Source organism: Eretmochelys imbricata, chromosome 16 (genome assembly GCF_965152235.1).
Source record: "Eretmochelys imbricata isolate rEreImb1 chromosome 16, rEreImb1.hap1, whole genome shotgun sequence".
Taxonomy (NCBI): domain Eukaryota; kingdom Metazoa; phylum Chordata; order Testudines; family Cheloniidae; genus Eretmochelys; species Eretmochelys imbricata.
In genome coordinates this window covers 13793175-13814375 of record NC_135587.1, presented here as the reverse complement: position 1 = coordinate 13814375, position 21201 = coordinate 13793175, and the positions used below count along the sequence as shown (strand labels likewise).

Genomic DNA, 21201 nt, shown 5'->3' with positions numbered 1-21201 from the left:
CACGTGCCTGGCCTACTGGAACAAAGGGTGTTGGGGGAGATGAGGGAGTGTGAAAATGGAGTTCCCTGAAGGGAGGGATGATGTGGGTGGTGGGAGGGGGGCTGGCAAGGAGGGAGAGTGATTCTGGGTGTGGGCTTGCTAGAAGTGTAAGTGTATGGCAGGAGAAAGGAGACGGGGAAGTGTCTATCGGGGAAGAGGTGTAATGAGCTGCCAGTAGTTCCTGCTTGCTTGCCCGCCCGCTCCCCCCCCTCCCCCCCAAATCACAAAATATTTTGAGGGCTGACCTCTCCAGGGAAACTGCTTTGGAAGCAAGATGAAATATTGGAGCCCAAAGGTTCCTTGGCAACTGAAAGAGGAGGCTTAGTTCGAGAAGGCAAGGAAAAGTAATATGGGCTAATAGTGGTGTTTATGTACCTCCACACCTGCACTGGGGACTGGTTAAGGGTTAAGAAATAGTCTAGTAATTTGGCGAGGTGGGGCGATGCCTCGGGAGATGCAAGAGAAACCAGGGTATTTTGAGCAAGCAAGAGCCTGACAGCATTAGCTAAATGGCGCACAGAGCTGGAGTCTGTCAGAGGCAGGAGGATTTACACCTTGGAAACGAAGAATAGTTTCCCAGGAGAGGATAGGGAAGGGACACTGGAACTGGAATGAAGACTGAAACTTCCGAGGAGGGGGAGAGTGGGCATGGGGGGGGCAAGTATAAATACAATAGATGCAAGGAATCTCCTTTTGTTCTCCATCTGGGGCAGCTAGACAAAGGCGGTTGAGCAGTATGTTAATATACAATAGCCTGGGATCATGTGACAGAATGGGCTGGGTCCGATTTTACTTGTAGAAGTTAATGTGGCGGTGGGGAGAGAAGAGCAATGATTACATACGGTTTGTTACAAAGGGAGTGGCTGGGGAAAAAGGGGGCAGCCAGGTACAATCTCTCCAAGTGATGGGAGCAGGGGAAGGGAAGAATGTTGAGACAGATTGGGGGGGCATCAGGGATAATGATAGGTGGCTTTCAAGGTCCAGTTTACCAGGCAGGGAACTAGGTATAGATGCTGTTGTAAAAGCTCTCCAGTTACAAGAACACGGGGTGAACAGGCTGGGATTATGTAGTGGAGGCGATTGTAATCTTTTCTGCCTTGGATTGAAGCAAGCAGGGCTGAATTTGTGGCTCTGGTTCCACTGGATGGGGACCGTCCCTGCTTGGGCCTGACTGAGAGAGCTGCAGGGACTTATTCCTCTTTGCTGGTTGTCCGGTGATGGGACCTGGGTACCCTTCTGAAAGGATGAATGGAGAGAAGATAGGAAGGGGATGGACAGAGAAGCCAATGATGAGTTAAAGCAGGCTGTCAGGGGAAGCCTGGAATGAGTGGGGTTAAAGATCTCTAGTGTATCTTCTAAGGGAATAATGGGTCCTCTGCCTATGAGAGGATCAGTCTGCCTCTCCAGATCAATGTACCCTTTTTGAGAGTGGGGGTGAAGCTGAGGTCTGTTTAATTCCTTCCCTGTCTGACACATTCCCATGACCTTGGGAGGCTGCTTCCTGACAGTGGGGAGAGAATTAACTCAATCTTGAAATCTGTGGGAGGGTGGGGATGGGGAGAGCCTAGCTCAGCACTAAGGGGCTTCTCATTTTCCTTTGCTGTCATGTAGGGGGAACTTTTGTCTGGTGGTTAGAGGCTGAGATATGGGAGGCAGAGGTGGGTTCTATTCCTAACTTTGCCACTGAATGTCTGTGACCTTGGGTGGGTCATCTAATTCCTCTGTGTTCCCTTTGTAAAAGTGCCTTGAGCTCCTCAGCTACTATATAAGTATGAAATATTTAGTATGCCTGAGAGCTAGATGCTGTGATGGCTTCATTTGTACGACCAAACCTGATGTTAAGAAGCAGATTCCATAGTCCAGTGTGAACTGCTTCTGTTTATCCCTGTGGTCCTTGCCTTACAGCTGGACAGGCTTTGCTGATTTGTTGGCTACATGGAGGTGCTTATTGAAGCATCAGGCTGTTTTTCACCCACATGTATGTAAAATGTTGATGGGCATGTGATGTGCTGGCATGCTTACCAGGTGTGCACAGCAAATTCCTGCCAATCACACCAGGAGCTGTCACTCTTGACCTGGTTGTCATGAGTGGAAGAGGTCAGCTCTCCTGGAGTTTAGTTACCTTCATGTGAAATATTTATCTTTTACTTCCCCCCCACCCTGTAGCCTTGGCTAGCTGCTATTGTTCTTTAGTTTGCTGTGGACTGTATTGAATTAACAAATGATTAACTGCCCTCTTCCCCCATTTTGTATCCCTGTCCACTCCTTGACGTTTGTGTCCTGTTAGGACTTTCTGTCCTGTACAATTAATTATATTCCACCTTCCAGGAGTGAAAATACAAAATCAAAAGAAATTACCAATCAGGACCTATTTATTCCTTTGCTGAGCGATAGTCAGACACAGTGGATCTCAGACTGGTCCGGGGACCAGCAGTGGTCCACCAAGCTGCTTGTGCCACAATGGAAAAACACATTAGCCTTCAAGCTGATATTTCCAGTGAGTTGTGGCCCAGTCCAGCACTTAGGGCTAGTCTACACTAGAAGCGCTACATAGGCGCAACTGTGCCAGAGCAGCTGTGCTGCTGTAGCGCGTCTAGTGAAGACGCCCTATGCCGCTGGGAGAGAACTCTCCTGTCAGCATAATTATTCTACCTCCAGAAGAGGCGGTAGTTATGTGTGGACGCCGCATAGGTCAGTGTAACTTGTATAGCTCGGGGGTGGCTTTTTCACACTCCTGAGCAACGTAAGTGGTAGTGTAGACCTACCCGTAGTATTTCCAGAGGCTTTTTTAACCTGTTAAATTAAAAACAAAACCCTCTGTCCTAGTGTAGCTGCCTCATGTCTCTGGGCAGATGTGTTTTTGTGTAAATTCAACCATGGTCTGATTAGTGGAGGGCGCTAAAATTGGAGGTGACACAAATGCACGGGAGATGGACATACCCTCAGGTTCTGTACTGCAATAAAAGACCTGCGGCAGGACTGCAGTTGGCCAGGTCAGCTGTCTTGGGCTTTGGGGCTAAAAATAGCAGTGTAGACATTTGGGTTGGAGCCTAGGCTCTGAAACCTGGCAAGTGGGGAGGGTCTCAGGGACCAGGCTCCGGGCCATGCCCGAACATCTACACTGCTATTTTTAACTCTGCAGCCTGAGCCCCGTGAGTCTGAGTTAATTGACCTGGCCTCAGAGACTCCCTGCTGCAGGGTTTTTATTGCTGTGTAGACATATTCTAAGTAATCAGGAAAGATTTGCACTAAAGGGACTTCAGATAGTTCAAGGGCTTGCTCCCTAATGCCAAGCTTCTGCCCAGGGAGAGGAAATAAATAGCATGGATATCAAATAGGGCTATGCCCACATGCTCAGGGTTTAGCTGATCGCCATATTTGGGGTCGGAAAGGAGTTTTCTCTCAGGGCAGACTGGCAGAGGCCCTGGGGGTTTTTCGCCTTCCTCTGCAGCGTGGGGCACGGGTCACTTACTGGAGGATTCTCTGCACCTTGAACTCTTTAGACCACAATTTGAGGACTTCAGTAGCTCAGACATAAGTTAGGGGTTTGTTACAGGAGTTGGTGGGTGAGATTCTGTGGCCTGCGTTGTGCAGGAGGTCAGACTAGACTATCATAATGGTCCCTTCTGACCTTAAAGTCTATGATTCTGATACGTTCATCTTGTCACCTTAATACTGTCCTATATCCTTTTCAGGTAATCAAGATCTTGTGTTTCACCTGGGAATGCTTGGGATGAGGCATTCACAAGCGCCTCTCTATCTTAAGAGGCGCACAAGAGGGGGAAGTCATGAGAATTGCTGGGATGAGGATACTCCTGCAAGTCACAACATTAATGAATGCAAACTTGGTCGTGCGTTCTTTTGTGGTGGTCTTCCAAAAAATATGTCCCCTGTACACAGGAATGCACAGACCAACAGTTAACATTCAAATAAGATGTTGCAACTGGTAACTGACAGGAGGATTTGTTTTATTATGCCAAGTGCTGTTTATGAATGATTTGAAAGTAAGCAAATTAAGGTCAGTCCTTTGTAGCCAAAGAAAGCTGGATCTAGGCAGTGCTTTTTCCAGGGCAGGGCTGGTCTCGGTGGGAGACAGCTGCGGGGAGTTCACTGCAAGAAAGGAGTAGGTATGGATCTGTCACATGACTGTTACCTCCCCGTCTCCTCCATCCTGCTATCTGGAAAGGAAATTGGTGGAAGGGATAGTTTACGTAGGAGTAAGACAAGGATACTTCAGAGTTTCACAGTGAAGCAGTAGTAGAGCCCGTTGGCCTGAGGTAGGTGTCTTGTGTAGCTTTCACTGTATTTCTAGAGTCCAAGTAGTTGAGTCATTGCAGCTCAGCCTCACATATTGCAGACGTATGGAGAGTGGGCTGGACAGTGGCACTGCCGAAGTTTCCAAAAGGCACTCGCTATCCTTGGCTTCATTGTTCAAAGGATGTAGAAATCAGTTCTCAGTACCACAGTAACCCAGGTCTCTGATGCTTTACAGAACAATTTGTTTTGATACTTCTAACCTTCCAGCTTCTCGAAATGGAATCTAGACACTTGATATCTGCACACACTCCTGCTTTGCATTCATCTCTGTAAATGCAGTTGCTGGTGTAAACTCAAGGTGCACTCCATCTCCTCCTCTTAGTTCATTGTGTGGTAACTAATATCTTGCTTAAAAATGGCTTTCTTGCCTGCCCTCCTCTTCTCTTGTCTACTTTGACGTAGGATGGTGGGCGTTTCTTCCCTGAAACGCACGGTTTTGTCCATTTGTCTCCCACTGCCAAGTGTAGGTGGATTTCATTGGGAAAAGCTGCATTGTGCTGTCATAGCAACTGTGGTGTCAAGCGGCTGTAACAAAGAATGACGTCTGGGAACCCAGGAAAGCGTGCGTGTATGGTGATGGTGGGGGCTTCTCAATCACTGTGTAGTGGAGTAGGTCTCAGATGGGAAAAGCCAGTTCAGTGGGCCTTGTAGGAGGCATTTGCCTTTGACTCTGTTGGGCTGACGATTGTAGCAAAGATTGGTCTTTGGGAAAGAGGGGTGCGCTATTGGCTTGTAAATCACACAAGCTTCTGCAGCTGATCTCTAAGAGGATCTGGATTTGGTGAGAGGATCCTGTTCTGTGTGCAGACAGACGTCAGAGGGGAGTAGGTTAAGCCTGATTAGGTAATAGGGAAATAAAGGGGCACAGTGGGGTGAGATGCTGGGGGAGGGGTTAAGAAAGCTGTAGTATGGCCAAGCTTTTGGGAGCTGAAGTTGGGAAGAATACTAAACGTTGCTTAATAGATCATGACTTGCTTTTGTAAATTCCTCACATTAAAGCCCCAGATTAAATAATCCCAGTCCATGTAACTGGTTTGCTACTCTATGATCATCTTGTAAAGACACATTTTAAAATTTCACCCTAATGAACAAAATTCTGTTGAAAGGTCTTAATTGATTTTTGGACACTAGGATGTGGGGGAGAGAATGTTTGAACTAGTTTTTAAATTGGTTCTGGCATATAGTTTGTGTGGCCAGAGCATAATCATTTGCAAACTATTGCTCTAGCAAGGTAAACTGTTTGCTAAACTGGTTTAAACTAGTCCAGCAAATGAGCTTCCTTTCCCGTAGAACAGACAGATCATAGTGCTTTGGAAAGCTGGAAATTGAATATTCTTGCTCTCATCTCTCATCTGGTAGCCTTTCTATGGCAGATTTTAGGGACAGGGACTCTAGTTTAACAGGGAGGTAAAGTCAACTGTGTTCTAATAATGCAGAGGATTATGGGAAGCAATTAATAGCCCTATAACTGATTACAGAACGCTCAGCCTGGTGTGTGGGTTTTTTTGTTGCTTTTTCTCTATCTGTATACAGCAATGCCAGGGAATATTTAGTGCCCACACACCAAAGTGCTAAGTGTTTAGAAGCCTGTAGTCATATCTGTGCTCAGTAAGGGGTCCTCACCGCACACCCCATTTGTCAGCCTGACCAACCCTATACTGGTCCATGCACCAGTGATGAAAGCATTAAGTGGCTTAATAATAGCTGGGAGAACCAGGAGAAAACACTGTGTCCACCCAGACCATTTTGTAGTGTAAGCTGTACCTGGACAAAATGTTTTTTTCATGTTTTTCCATCTATAATTAACCACTTACTATGTAAGTATGCGAGCGTACATTTACTGCTCCATAGATGGCTAGTTAGATTTTAATTTGTCTCAAAATTAGACACGGAAGTTTTCCAAGACTGAGTCTGAAGTGTATATTCCACCTTAGCCTGCTTTTGACTGGCTTCCTGCAAGTCTGTCACAGTGGCATACGTCTCTCACCCACTTTTTCTCTATGTCCCTCAGAACAGAGCTGCAGCATTGATCTGTTTGGGCATACAGGGAATACTCCCTCATGGCTGACATCACCCAAGCTCTAATTATTTCTCAAGATTGTTTATAACTAGAGAGCTAATTATCCTCTGTTATGCCACAGCCTTCTTTAAACATGGGACTTTTGGGGTCTTGTAGCTGGAGATCTTGAATGAGGGGTGAAGGCAGTGGGTGTATGGAGTATACTGTGTCCCACGCATCTTTTAGAGGAAGTAAGAAAATCATAGGAATATTGTTTGTGGAGTGAGGGGAAATCCAGTCCCTTCAATCCTAGCATTAGTGTCTGTGGCCTTTGGTCAATACCATAATTGGGATTGGATGACATTGTGCTGTGTGCTGGGAAGAGATGATTCCTGCCCCAAAGAGTCCAGTCTAATCTAAGCTTCTCCCTTCTCCAGTGAGCATTACAAATGGGGAAGGGAGAAGCTTCTCCTGGATTTCTTGCAGCTCTCCCTCTACACACTTAAGCATTTATTGCAGCCTCTCCCAGCCCCCCGTGCTTTGAGTGCTGCATGTGACTGTGCTGTCTGCATCTCGGTTTGGTTGAGGAGGGAGAAGGGATTAAGTGAGGGGGACAGAGAAGAGTTAACTCTGCTAAGAGTGTGACGTGGGCCTCTTGGGCTTTACAGAGAGCCTGGAGTTGAGTAATTGGAGGCAGCTCACATGCCTTGTCACAAAGCCAGTGTCTGGCTGGCTAGCTGGGAGGTATTGCACAAAAAAGGCTTCCCCTTTAAGCAGAAGGGCAGGGCTTGCTCAGCCAATGGCAGCTGAGCACGGACAGCTCATAGCCATGTGTCATGAGACTTGCCCGCATTTCCTTTCCCCCATGCACTGAAACTAGCTCCAGCAGGGGATCGCTCAGGTCACTTCCCATCCTTGTTTGGCTGTGTAGGTCAGCACCTAAGTTGCTGGTACAGAAACATGCTCTGCTTGTGTCTATATGTGCCAGTGTTTGGGGAGTCCCAGACGGAGTTCCAATACTTTGAGTCAAAGGGGCTCCCTGCCCAGCTCAAATCTATCTTCCGCCTGAGCCTCTTCATTCCTTCCCAGGAATTCTCTACCTACCGTCAGTGGAAACAGGTATGGCTTTGGGAGTAGGGTGGCAGAAAGGAGGGTGGGGATGCGGTGGGGAAAATGGTGTATCAAGATCTTCTGGACTAGATGGCTTGGCTAGTGGATGGGAAACAAGGTTGCTTGTGGCCTCTGCTGCTCATCCCTATAGCCAGAGGCATGGGCTGCCATCATCTTTTCCACTTCCCCTTTGCAGGGGCTGCTGGCAGCAAGCCATAGGGCAGTTGTCTTTCCTCCTAGGCTCCCTCCTTCCCTCCCCTTAAAGGGGAGTCAACTGTGTGTGTGTGTGTGGACAGGTGGGACATGGGAGCCAAATATCCTTTCCCCTTAAATGCTGTTTTAGGTATCTGCCCTTATATTTCATTCTTGCTGAATTTAGTAGTAAACCAGCCGATTAACTGCATGATATCCTAGGGAGTTCTGGGGGGAAGAGTTTCCTTTCTTAACATTGCCTTATCGGCTCTTAGACAATTGTAGTGCTAGCTCCTTCCTTTTTTGTGTACTAGCATCCAGCAGCATGTGCACCTACGTCTTGTGTCTACTCTGCAGTTTGAACCATGGGGGAGCTGAACCCATGTTGAGCACTGTTTAGCAGCAAGTGTAGACAAACACAAACCGTGTTCACCATGGCTTCAGCAACCATGTCTAAACCCTACATGGACGACTTAATCATTTAGGCAAGGCTAGAGCATCACCCACAAATGTTTCATGTAAAGCCCTCTGCTACAGAAGGGCAACTTACTAGATTCTACAGGGGTGGCCAACCTGTGGTTCCGGAGCCCCATGCGGCTCTTCAGAAGTTAATATGTGGCTCCTTGTCTAGGCACTGTCTCTGGGGCCAGAGCTACAGGTGCCAATTTTCCAATGTGCCGGGGGGTGCTCGCTGCTCAACCCCTGGCTCTTCCACAGGCCTTGCCCCCACTCCATCCTTTCCCGCCGCCTGCCATGCCCTCACTCCCCCTCCATACACAGCCTCCTGCACCCCACGAAACAGCTGATCGGGAGGTGTGGGGAGGGAGGGAGAGGTGCTGATCAGCTGGGCTGCCGGTGGTTGGGAGGTGCTGGGAGTGAGGGTGGGGGAGCTGAAGGGGGGGCTGCTGACGTATTACTGGGGCTCTTTGGCAATGTACATTGGTAAATTCTGGCTCCTCGGGCTCAGGTTGGCCAACCCTGTACTAGAATTATACACTCACCCTCTCGCCGCTCCACTGCAGTCCCTTCTGTTCCAGCACACACTGCTGCAGGTGCTAGCTGCTTGTCAGATGACTATGCTGTTAAGGGCACTGGTGGCTTCTTATGCTTCTCAGGAGGCTGCGTGCATGGCAGATTTGTGCATAAGAACTGAGGCGGGGCAGGGGAACAGCTGGAGAGGCACTTTATGCAGGTGATCATGGAAAAACACGAGCAGCTTAACAAATACCCAAAGTTGCAAAAGCACAGCTGTGCTAGTGTTGTATTCTGCTTACAGAATACAAAATAGATATCGCTGCAGTGATTCCTGTTCGCCTCTGAAGGCAAGGAGGCGGGTGTGGGTGCTCACCCATATCCCTGAAGAGGATGCTGAAGGTATAACGTGTACTCCCCTTGCTAGGTTGACCAGACAGCAAGTGTGAAAAATTGAGACACTTTTTTTTTGGAGGGGGGGTGGGGGGGAGAGAGGATAGTTGTGTATGTGTATAAGACAAAAGCCCTCAATATTGGGATGGTCCCGATAATACTGGGACATCTGGTCACCCTACTTCCTGCACAAGTAGGAAAGAATCCCAGCAATGCCCTTGATGCAAGCCCAGTGCTGTGACTTTAGAAACAGTTTGCATCCTTCATTGCTTAGTGAAGCTTGGAGTGATTAATTTAGCAAGCCTGATCAGGTAGAAGCTGCCTAACTATGATTGTTCCTGTTATCCCCATCTCCTCTGCGATAACTGTCAGGAAGTATCATAGGAAAGAGAGCCTTTCAGCTCTCCTAATTGTTTTATGGAGTCTGTGAATCTCACTGGCCATGAACTGGTCAGGGATTATCTGCTAGAGGGAAGCCTGGTCAGCTATTTGACACTGATCTGCTGACATGCCAGAGGTGTTTGTCTATCTTTAGCCTACAAATTGAATATGGGGCCCCATCTGTGTCTTTTACAGCTGTCATATGACTGTCTGCAGACTAGGAACACGGTGGGCATATCTCTAAGGTCACTGCGGTTCAGGTTTGCATTTTATTTTATTTCGGAGTAGCAGCCGTGTTAGTCTGTATCCACACAAAGAAAAGGAGTACTTGTTTTTTAGTCTCTAAGGTGCCACAAGTACTCCCTTTTTATTTTTTTAACACTCTCAGAAATGATAGCAATAATCCTGGGTTGCCCTGGGGCCAAAATTGACCAGTTAGGTGTTTGTCTGATTTTAACCTTAAATGTAGTGGCCAAGTGTGTATAGCTACATATGGGATTTAAAACTAAATGGGTGTATCTTGATTTAAAAGCATCTGAGCGGGGCTAGCTTCCATAGGTTTAAGAAATATTGGAATAAACTTGGCTTAACATGTTCCCTTTGAAATACTTTCATTGTGAACCTGCCTTACAAATTAATGAGTTAGGTTGGTAAGTACAAGACTCATTAAAGGGTCTGACATCTGGGAGTCCAGAACTGAGGTCTATTACAATAATAGCCATCCACTGTTTGCAGAGTGAATAACTAGCATCATAATCCAAAAGGGAGCTGAACGTGACTGGACTGAGTTACTTGGTGCTGGTTGCTGTTGGCTCTTGTAATCCTGTGCAAGGCAACTAGCAAATGTGGTGTGGAGCAGGAACCGATTGTCCTAAATTATTGCTCTGTGCAGATTGGCTTTCCCCCTGCCTGGTTAACAAGTAGCTATGTGCCCATGTGCAGGCCAGGCCATGTGCTGTTTCCTCATGCTGGAATTAGTCGAGGCGTGAGAGCTCTGTATGCCAAAGTTCCCTATCTTTTCCCAGTTGCTTGGGCTAGGTTCCCATCTTTAATGTAAGTGCTCTGTCCTGTCTGTGTCTCCGGCGACCTTGTGCAATTCAGGTCTACATAAGTGTATAGCTGCAGGGTGGCTAAACCAGTTCATGCTGGCATCCTAGGAGCTTTTATCACTAACACTGTCCATGAGAGATGGACTTCAGTTTGGCCACAGGCTCTTGCTGGCTGGGATTGGTTATTCCCAGTGTTGGTTTTCCTTTTCATGCACCGTGGGAAGGAAGAAAACTCTACTTTAACTAAAAGCTTGGTTTGGGAGGGGGAAAATCTGCCTGAGGTTCTATGATCCAAGCCTCCTGCAGTCCTAGTGCTTCTATTTGAATCTCAGACAGAGGCCTGAACAATTCTAATCTACGGCATAGGGGGCTGTATATTACTACAGGTCTGACACTTAACTAGCTAAATATCTGTTGCATAGGTATGAGTAATCCAGTCTGTATGCTGACTTGTGAAGATATGTGCCTGGAATCAATTTGTCCTTGCCTTCCTGCCCTTAATTTGCTGCACACATGATTGGCACAGTTCCATGCTGATCACTTCCTGGGTAAAGCGGAGCCCAGTTTGGAGGGGAACTTTTCTCGATGCTGCATGTGTGTCCTACTGTCTGTCTAGTTAACTGATTTGTGTTACGTGGGGGGGGTGGGTCTTAAAGAATAAGGATGGGGTAAACCTATCTGAATGAGCAAGGAACTGATTGTTTTGATGTCCCCAAAACAGAAAATTGTGAAAGCTGGAGACAAGGACCTGGATGGGCAGCTGGACTTCGAGGAGTTTGTTCACTATCTCCAAGATCATGAGAAGAAACTGAGGCTGGTCTTCAAGAGCTTGGATAAAAAGAATGATGGTGAGGCTCTTCCTAATAGTCCTAGACGATCACTGGCCTCCGCAGGCCAACCTGACAGCTTCTTCGGGTGAATGGTCTCTGGGCTCACTGGCTTCTATCTTTGCAGGCCGTATTGATGCCCAGGAGATCGTGCAGTCCCTCCGGGACCTGGGAGTCAAGATCTCCGAACAGCAGGCCGAGAAGATCCTCAAGAGGTGAGTGTTCAGCTGGCTCCTACTCCTCAGTTTGCACATACGAGAAGGAAATGTAAAGAATGACCTTATCTCCACTTTCCTCCCGGTATGCTCTCCCTCCTCGGACCTGTCCCTTCTCACTGCATTTTTTCAATCTTCTGTGTATTGAAAACTGTAGTGCACTATGGAAGCCGAAGAACAACCACCCATTTGGTCAGTAGGCTTGAATCAAAGGTGGGGGGAATAAAGAGCAAGAACATTGGTCAAATAGAATGAATAAGAATAGTGACTTGTGATGCTAGATCAGACCCCTGGGCCATAAAGATGGTATTCTGTCTCCAGCATGGCTACCATCTGATACTTCTGGGGAGGTGGGAATTACATCTATGCACAGTCCTCTTCTAGGTTCTGAGGCGTTCATAGAATGAATGGAGAAGAATGCTTGTAGTCCCTCACCCCCCGATCTTAGAGCCTTGCAGTTAAAGATCCTTCGCTAGCCTGTTGTGGAGAAGGGCATGCACTTGATCCTACCAGCATCCCGTGTGCCTCTACCCTGTCATCCACAGCTTGCTGCTCTGGAGAGGGACTGTTTACTTGCTATACTGAAATGCTTAGCACTATGCATGTGGCTCTAACACTGTAACAATCACTTATTTGTCCTGTTTTTCCTCTTTCCTTTGCCATCCTTCCCTCTGTCTGTTTGCCTGTCTGTCAGAATAAGGACAGGCCATTTCTGGGGTCCTGTCACCTAGTAAGTACCTGTGTAACTTTAGTCTCTGCCAGTTCCTTATCTTCTCTGCAGTGCCGGAGGGATTTTTTGTTTTGTGTTTTTTTTGTTTTGTTTTCTAACCAGGGTGGGAGGGGGCACAACAAATCCTTTGGTGTGGCTAGTGGGGAGGGAGAAAATGAGCCATATTCCCCGACTCTGTGTGGCTTGGGAGGAGAGGATTCCCTAGCAGCGTCTTGTACCTTTCAACCCTTGTAACACTTTCCAGTAGTTGCCCTGTGAAGGTTTTACTTTGGGGCGAGGGGAGGGGCCCTGAATAACCCAGGGGGAGGTGAGGAGGAGTTTCTCCCTCAGTGAGGCCATGCACCCATCTCCTGTTCATTTGCTTGTAATACACTTTTTTGCAGCATGGATAAAAATGGAACTATGACAATTGACTGGAACGAGTGGCGAGACTATCACCTGCTGCACCCAGTGGAGAACATTCCTGAGATCATCCTATACTGGAAGCACTCCACGGTAAAAGAAATAAAAATTCCTCCACCAAAGCAGGCCTGATCCTTCTCCAATTTCTTGATAAGAGTGACACTTTCCAGCAGCACTTACCAAGTCCCCATCATTCTCTTCTTGGTTCAGTAGCTGCCTTCTAGCTCTAGAAGCCTGGTCGCTTTCTGCTTCTCCGTTATCTTTTATATATATATATATATCCTTGGCATGGCTTCTGCAGTCCCTGACACAGGTGACAACTGGACCTTCTGAGGGAGGGAAAAGTGAGCAGGTTGACTTGGATCACAGCTCTGAGAGCTCAGACCAGTTCCTGCTAGTTCAGGACCTGCCAATACCAGAAATTAATACGACAGGCACCAGCCCTTCCTTGATATATTTATTCAGTGCTTTTTATAATTTGTAATGAGAGCAGACTGGCTGAGTGCCAGAAGGTTCAAAAAGCTTCAGATCTTTTTCCACGCCCCACTGCCCTTGGTTGGTCACTTCGATCATTAAAGTTAGGCATTCTGTATTGGGGCAGCCCAAAGGGTTGGCAAGTCCCTAGCCTCCTGAACTGGAGTCATTAAAATGTGAAGGGTCCCCATGTCCTATCAGATCATGAATGGTATGGAGGAAGTGTCCTTTACCTCTCCCATAACCCCTAGTTCTTGTGTTAGCTGATGAAATTAGTAGGCAGCAGATTTAAAACAAACAAAAGGAAATGCTACTGCATGCAACACACATGTGAAATTCGTTGCCATGGGATGCTGTGAAGGCCAAAAGTATAAGTGAGTTAAAAAAAGAATTAGATAAGTTCATGAAGGATAGGTCTGTCAATGGCTGTTAGCCAGGATGGTCAAGGACTCAATCCTGTACTCTGGGTGTCCTTAAACCTCCAAATGCCAGAAGCTGGGAGTGGATGACGGGGTGGATCTTTTGAAATTGGCCAATTTGTTCATTCCCTTTGCAGCATCTGGCACCAACCCCTGTCAGATATGATCAGACTGGACTGACCCAGTATGGCTATTCTTATGTGGTGGTGATTTGCATATTCTCTGGCACTGGCAGTTCCTTTATTATTTGTGGTCAAACACATCAGCTACGCTTTGCAAACAGACTGGGAATTTGAATATTAAGCTCATGTTCAGTGCTTTACAGCTATTTATTTAAGTATTCAAGCTATGGGAAGTTGTAAGTGACTGACTGCAGGACCTCTGAGGACGTGACAAGAAGCTACCTACCTAACTCTATCCTTCCAAGCACTTCTCAACACCTCTGTTCTTTCCTTTGCAGATCTTTGATGTGGGAGAGAATCTGACAGTCCCAGATGAGTTCACAGTGGAAGAGAGGCAGACGGGCATGTGGTGGAGACATCTGGTCGCGGGTGGAGGTGCAGGTGCAGTGTCCAGAACCTGCACGGCACCATTGGACCGGCTAAAAGTACTCATGCAGGTAGGGCAAAAACCAAGGACAACTTTGTTTTATCAAGGTGCACATGCTGCTTCCCTTAGGGCACTGGTCCAATTAAATGGATCCTAGCAGCAGACCTGAAACTGTCTGTCCAGACAAGTGACTGATTCTGGTTGGACTCAGTCTCATTACTTCCACATTGGAGTGTGGCAGCCTTTTGGTCTGTACCAAATATCATTTCTAGCTGTGTAAAAGCCATTCTTGACCTGTTAGTTGTCACAATGTTATGAAAACTTTAGGAGCTAAGCAGATGAGAGCGCCATCGCTGGTCCTAGCTAAACCATCTTGTACCTTACAGCCTTGGGAACTCTTAGTTCCATGGAACTGGTTCAAGAGGAGTCGCTGATTTGAGAACCGGCCCCTGGAAATGACTGAGTTGACTTGTAGGGCAGAGATAAATGTAATCAACGTTACGCAGCAGGGATTTGGACTTTGCTTAGGCATGCAGTCATTAGTGACTGTCCTTGTCTCTTAACTGAGAAGCCTCTTCTCCCTGTACCAGAGCTCATGGCTGGGGGGGTGTCTGTGCAAGAATGTTTCCCTCCCCTTCCTGCTGTGATGGGCTGGGGGCTCAGGTGGATTAATCAATTAACTGATCACAGACTTAAAACCCAAAAATGCCACCCCCCCCTTTTTTTTTTTAAAATAAATGTTGTCTGGGAAGGGTTAAAGCTTGCTAAATCTCTGGGTAGATAAGAAATGCCCTTTGTCCTTGGATTACAGGCAGCTGTGGCAATCAGGACTAGCACCAATCAGAATTCTCCCTCTTCCTCCCTGCCAGGTCCATGCCTCCCGCAGTAACAACATGTGCATCGTTGGTGGCTTTACCCATATGATCCGAGAGGGCGGGCCCAAGTCGCTGTGGCGGGGGAATGGCATCAATGTCCTGAAGATTGCGCCAGAGTCTGCCATCAAATTCATGGCTTATGAGCAGGTAAGGGAAAGGTCATATTGAAGCTTAGACCCAAGGCCATGTGGGAGCTGGAGGAGCCTTTTCATCCGAGTGATTGCCCAAAGTAGAGCCATGTAACGGATGGTAACCCCCCAGTCAGGATATAAATGTATGGTGCCTCTAGGAAGACTGAGGGCAGGCAGAGGGCATGAGCTCTATGCCCAGGCCTGGCAATCTCCTCTCTCCAGTGGTGGGAACAGTGCCTTTCACACCTCACCCCCTGGCAGAGCTGGAGAAATGGGCAGCATTAAGTCACAGAGAAGTGATGGAGTGCATGGCTGGAACAGAGTTGGTGTTCACACTTCCTTCTCCAGCTTGTGACAGACCCAGCAAGTGAAAAGGGAGGTAGCTTGTGGCCCATGCTGAGGAGGGAAGGTGTTATGTGGTCCAGCCAGTCAGAGAAGCCCCCCTCTATTATAATCTTTCTTTGTTTCTACAGATCAAGCGGTTCATTGGCACTGACCAGGAAATGCTGGGAATTCACGAGCGGCTAGTGGCTGGTTCTCTGGCAGGGGTCATTGCCCAGAGCAGCATCTACCCAATGGAGGTGAGGCTGGTGGCTGGCATCCTGCTCCATGACATGGGGGACGGGATGGGGAGTCATTAAATGGAGAAATTGAGGTGTGGTAATGTGAGCTGAATGCCACATTGTGAGGCTAATTGTGTTGGGTGTTAAAGGCAGTAACAGGGCTCTAGTAATGCATGAAATGGAGTTGCTGGCACTCCCTGTGGTGGTGTGCTCCCTTCATGAGATTACTGTGACCTGTTCCTGCTCCCAGTGTGGTTGTAGGCATTCACAGTGTGCGTGTTCTTGTGCTGTGTTAGGTTCTGAAGACCCGAATGGCCTTGCGGAAGACAGGACAGTATTCAGGCATGCTGGACTGCGCCAAGAACATCCTCTCCAAGGAGGGAATGGCTGCCTTCTACAAAGGCTACATCCCCAACATGCTAGGAATCATTCCATATGCTGGTATTGACCTGGCAGTCTATGAGGTATGGCGCCTGCCTGGCTTCTCTGGGGCTGGGACATCTCACTTTTGGGACAAGCAGGGAGATATGTAGTGCCTGTCGCTAATGTAGGAGTATAAAACCCTCCTGGTTAAATTCTGCACATGCCCCTCGAGATTAACACACATGGCCTAGGGGGAAAAAAGGTAATGCCAGCACAAGCCTTGTGGCAATCTATGGCCCTGCCCTTTGGATGAGGGAGTCGCTGCAGCAAAGCTGCTAACTAGTGTCTTTCACAGATGGTGGTGCAGTGGCAGCAGCAGCTGCTCAAGAAAATCTGACAAGCTAGGATCTTCTCTTCTGCAGTTATTTCTAGTTGACGTTGCATAGATCTCCACAAGCCTCCAATCCCAGCTTCTCTCCTCATGTGGGCCAGTCTCTTGATGCTCTACGCCCTGTCCTTCTCAGCTAACACCTGACTTATTTCTTCCAGACATTAAAAAATACCTGGTTACAACGCTATGCTGTGAACAGTGCTGACCCTGGAGTGTTTGTTCTCCTGGCTTGTGGCACCATCTCCAGCACCTGTGGGCAGCTGGCCAGTTATCCCCTGGCTCTCGTGAGAACACGCATGCAGGCTCAAGGTAAGAACTGTTCTGGAATTCCAGAGAGTCTGGACTGCCACTATGTTCGCATCAGTGGAGTTCTGGAAGGACTTGTAAAATTAAGGCATATTTTAATGTTTCTGTGCAGCTGAACTCTGGGATATCTGTTGGCCAAGGATCAAGAAGGATGTGAACTTTGTGCCATTCTTGGCACTGGGACCCAGAGCCCCTATAACAAAGCCATTTTTTCATTCTCTTTACCTGTGTGCTCTAGTCAGCCCATGAGCGTGTGTGGGAGTGGGTGTGTAAGTAAATGGCAGGCATATGTGGCATGGCCTCATTCTGCTGCCTAATCACACACTGTCATGTAACTATATGGCCAGTGTACCTCAAGAATCTGTCCTCATGTGAGTGCAATAAACAAATCTAACACATCCCTTTTGAGATGGGCATTTTCTTACAACATACCTTAATCCATGCTCTATTTATTTCTTGTGGTTTCTGTCGTAGCTTCAGTGGAGGGAGCTCCAGAGGTGACAATGAGGGGACTCTTCAAACACATTCTAAAGACAGAGGGAGCATTTGGCCTCTATCGGGGTCTGGCCCCGAACTTCATGAAGGTGATCCCAGCCGTAAGCATCAGCTATGTGGTTTATGAGAACTTGAAGATGACCCTGGGGGTGCAGTCACGGTGACCAGGAGACGACAAGGATTCTGAACTCTGAAATCTTGGGCTGTAATCCTGGGGTGTATAGCCATCTCTCATTCTGTGAATGTGTCGACACTAAGCTGACTAAGCAAAGCTGTGAAAACCCAGTTGTGTGTGAGTTGGGATGGAGAGGATTTGGTGTCCTCTGCCATCTTGCTACTCAAGAGCTCTGCTTAAACCATCAAGTGGTCCTTCAAGCATACAAGGGACCAATTGGGAGACTAGGGGATCAACTCCTTGTTGTGTCTAAAGCTGCAAGTTTGAGGTCAGTTTCCAGCAGCCTAGTAGAGTGGGGATCTTGCATGTAGGAACAGAGCTGCTGGCTTGGAGATTTGTAGCAGCTTTTGACATGCTGAAGGAGTTTCTTTTCCATTGTTTAGCCTCCTACCTGTTTAAAATTGTACAAACTTTGTGTTGGTGCTGCCACCACACAGACTTATTTATTAAGTTTACATGTATTTCTTTGGGTAGGAGACATTCGTGTTCTGCTTCCAAGACACTGACATGGAAATGTAACTTTTAAACTGTACCAGTTTTGAGGGCTGGTGAGCAGTAATTCCTCCGCTCAGGCTGAAGGTTACTTAGGCCAGCCTGGTGGCAAATTAGGATTATTTATTTTTATAGGGCAGATCAAGTCTCTCTCATAAACCTGCTAACAAGATGCACTTACTAACAGAAGCAGCAGACTAGCGCCTGCACACCTGCATTGCTGCATGCTAGATGGGTTTGTCATTCATGCCCAGCAGAGTTTTGGAAAGGGAAGGACTGTTGCCTTGATGCATGGCTTCACTGAATAACTGACTGCACTCTGCTGCTCTTGTCCATCTCTGTAGCTGGGCTCCTGGTACAGCATGGGAGAAGGCTCTTCAGCCTGCGTGGCACTCTGAACAAGGTTCTGCCTGGTGCCAAGGGGGGGTCGACTGACCCTTTCCAAACCCTGCAGCTAAGCTGCTATTTATCCCTCTTTAGATCTCTTTGTAGACTGGAGTTAGGGTTTGCATTTGAGGGACAGGGATTTCCCAGGCTAGGAGTAATTCTGTTGTGGGAAGGGATGTTAGCTGACATTGGGAGGAGGTCGGGTTCGTCAGGGGTTTGAAGACGACAGCTTGCGTTTTCTCCCAGAGGGCGCTTTTCGTAGGCGGAAGGGAAAGGAATGGCTTTAAAATTTCTCTGACTGTATTATGGACTACTTCAGTCTATAGGATCAGGCTTCTGGGGCCCAGGAGATCCTCATCCAACTTTTGATTTTGGGGCAAAATGGACCAGCGTCACATTCCACTGATGTCATACTGCTTAAATCATATTTATTTTGTATTTATTTGAACAGAGTTATGTCAAACTATTTTTATAGACTTGTTTAAACATTGTTACTATCCTTGTATTTCTCCTATTTAAAGTTGTGTAGTATTTTTCTTACCCATTTGCACCTTTACCATCACACAGCTCAGCAGCAGGGGAAGACACTGAGGTCACTAGTGCTCTCTTCCCCTAAAGCCTGAGCTGTTCTTTTTATATCTGGGGTGGTTATTGAAGGGCCTCAGTCAGTCAAGAGAAATTCCCTGTAGCAATAAGCCATAGAAGAGAGGGGAACTGATTAGCTAGAAAACAGTCCACTGTGACAAGGGACACGGAATGGTGTATTTTGAGGCTTGCCTTACTCTGGAATTGCCTCGCATGTGTGTGAGTGAGAGGATTTCCTGTGGATGGCTGTGGATCCTGTGGATGGCTCAAGCTGGGGAAATGGAAGATCTGTGTATGTTGATGTCTCAACGGCTAATTGAGAGAGGGTTGATTGGAATTTTTGTGGGGGAGGTAAAAAATCTCAGGGATTTAAAATAAAAAGACAAAAGTTGCCAGTTTTCAGAAACATGGAAGGAAACTTGCACTTGGACACAAGCTGCTGCAGTTCTGTTTGAGGGCGAGTGGGCAGGCCTGCTGCTGAGTCCCAGTGGTCCTCCCACACACAGGCACTAATGGAGAAGTTTGGGTGTGGGAGCGGGAAGGGCTTCATTAGGCACTCCTGACAGCTGCTCCTGGTGTGACAGGCTTTGGCGGTATGGAGAACCTTCAGTCCTTAGGTACTCTCCTTGCTGTCTGTTCTTGCCGGATGGAAATCTAACTTCGTACTTGGATTAGTGACATGATTTTTTTTTTCCACCTCCCCCTTCGAGACCAACTGTTAATTCTGCAGTGGCTCCTTCCTACCAGTGTGGCCTAATGGGAATATTCTGAATACAAAAATCAATGCAAAATGTGACTGTCTTTGTAGTTGTAACTGGAAGTTGTCAGAACACAAATCTAACCAATGAGATTCCTCACGGAGGGAACAGTCTGCTAATAAAGGTCTATCAAAGCTACCATGTACCTGCCTTTCTCTGAGTGTGCACCACAGGTGCTGTGCGACTGTCTGTGGGGCCAGTTTTTTTCCTAAAAACCCCTTTCCTTCACTGAGGGTAATTGACAGCAAGGCTGTCGGAGCAGAATTCCCTTTGAATGCTAAGTCAAGGGAACACCTGGGTATAACCAGAACTAAATGTTTACTGTGGCAATGAGAATGAGTCAGGCATATCCTATTAACAACCTATTGCCTGTGCAGTGGGCGCTGGTGAATCCCGGTTCTCATTATGTTCAAGAGCTGGATCTTTTTTCTGCATAGAGGATCTGTAGTTCATTTTATTTAGTCTGACTGCACCGTCAAGGTATCAGCACTCGGGTTTTAAAGGGCATTGTCCTGATGTGCTTTTTACAGTGTCCATTAACAATGAAGTGCTCTATGTGGCTCACTGGAAGACCATTCAAGTACAGTAGCTGGTGCAGAACATGGCCACCCACCTGCTTAGCAAAATTAACCATGGGGACCATTTTACACTAGCCCTCCAAGGACTGTGCTGGCTCCTTATGTACTTCCAGATGTTTGAGGAGTTTTATTCATTTGTAAAGCCTTAACAAGGTTGAATCCTAAGTATCTGAGAAACTGCCTTTTGGAGTTGAAATCAGCTGAGGCATTTGAGTTAGCATTCCTTAGATTGGATCCTCTAGTCTAAAGGCTAGTGGCAATTATCAGTGGAGAGGTTACTGAGTTAATGGCCTCCTGTTGAGCACTCAGCTAGACTCTGACCTTTGGGGCATGGTGCTAAGCCAGCCTGTCAGTCTGGTAGAGGTGTTTTTAATTGTGGGGCTGGCCCTGTACCTGGTCCCTGAGATCATGAGGGGCACATCTGAGAGATTAAAAACCTCTACAATTCCATTTTCATTAAAGGAACCACTAGTGACACCTATTCTCCCTCTCCCCTATTTAGAGAAATGAAGGAACAAAACTGATTGAAATTGCAGTGCTCACTAAATACCTACCACCCTAGAACTAGGAGGGATTAGCTCCGTGGAGAGGGGATTTACTTTCTACTCCACCTTTTCCTTGCATTTCTTATGATCTGTTTCATCCCAAAGAGGAGGAAAGTTAGTTTAGGGGTTTAAGCACTGGACTGGAACTAAGGCAAACTGAGTTCCATTCCTGGTTTTGTCACAGGTGAGCCAAGCCATGGTGAGTCACTTAATCTGTACATTTTAGTTGGCTCAGGAACAATAAAACTTCCCCACCTCACAGGGCTGTGACATTACATTAATGAACTGATGCGGGGTGCTCATGTAAGGCCACCCAGGCTTTCTCTGGGAAAGCCTGTAATAAAATGCTCTGCTATTTGATTGTCTCTGGTTTTGATATGCTGGAGTTAGTGGGAATTAGGCTGCTCATGACATCCCTCTTATTGAAACAATTCCATTTTTGAATGATGGAACCCCCACTGGTGTAGGCTCCTAGAGATCTGATATGGT

At 47.2% G+C, this 21201-nt stretch overlaps 1 protein-coding gene across 2 annotated transcripts in view; it reads left to right on the top strand.

Moving 5' to 3' along the window:
- Positions 1-19727, top strand: part of SLC25A25 (solute carrier family 25 member 25) — a 35086-nt gene extending 15359 nt beyond the window's left edge. For both annotated transcript variants that reach the window (XM_077835991.1, XM_077835993.1), the window contains exons 2-10: positions 11174-11300; positions 11407-11494; positions 12608-12719; positions 13980-14138; positions 14938-15090; positions 15548-15655; positions 15934-16101; positions 16550-16700; positions 17172-19727. In XM_077835991.1, the coding sequence (XP_077692117.1) occupies positions 11174-11300; positions 11407-11494; positions 12608-12719; positions 13980-14138; positions 14938-15090; positions 15548-15655; positions 15934-16101; positions 16550-16700; positions 17172-17356 (1251 nt within the window). In that variant the 3' untranslated portion in view covers positions 17357-19727. The remainder of the gene's footprint in view (positions 1-11173; positions 11301-11406; positions 11495-12607; positions 12720-13979; positions 14139-14937; positions 15091-15547; positions 15656-15933; positions 16102-16549; positions 16701-17171) is intronic.
- The last annotated feature ends 1474 nt before the right edge of the window (positions 19728-21201 follow it).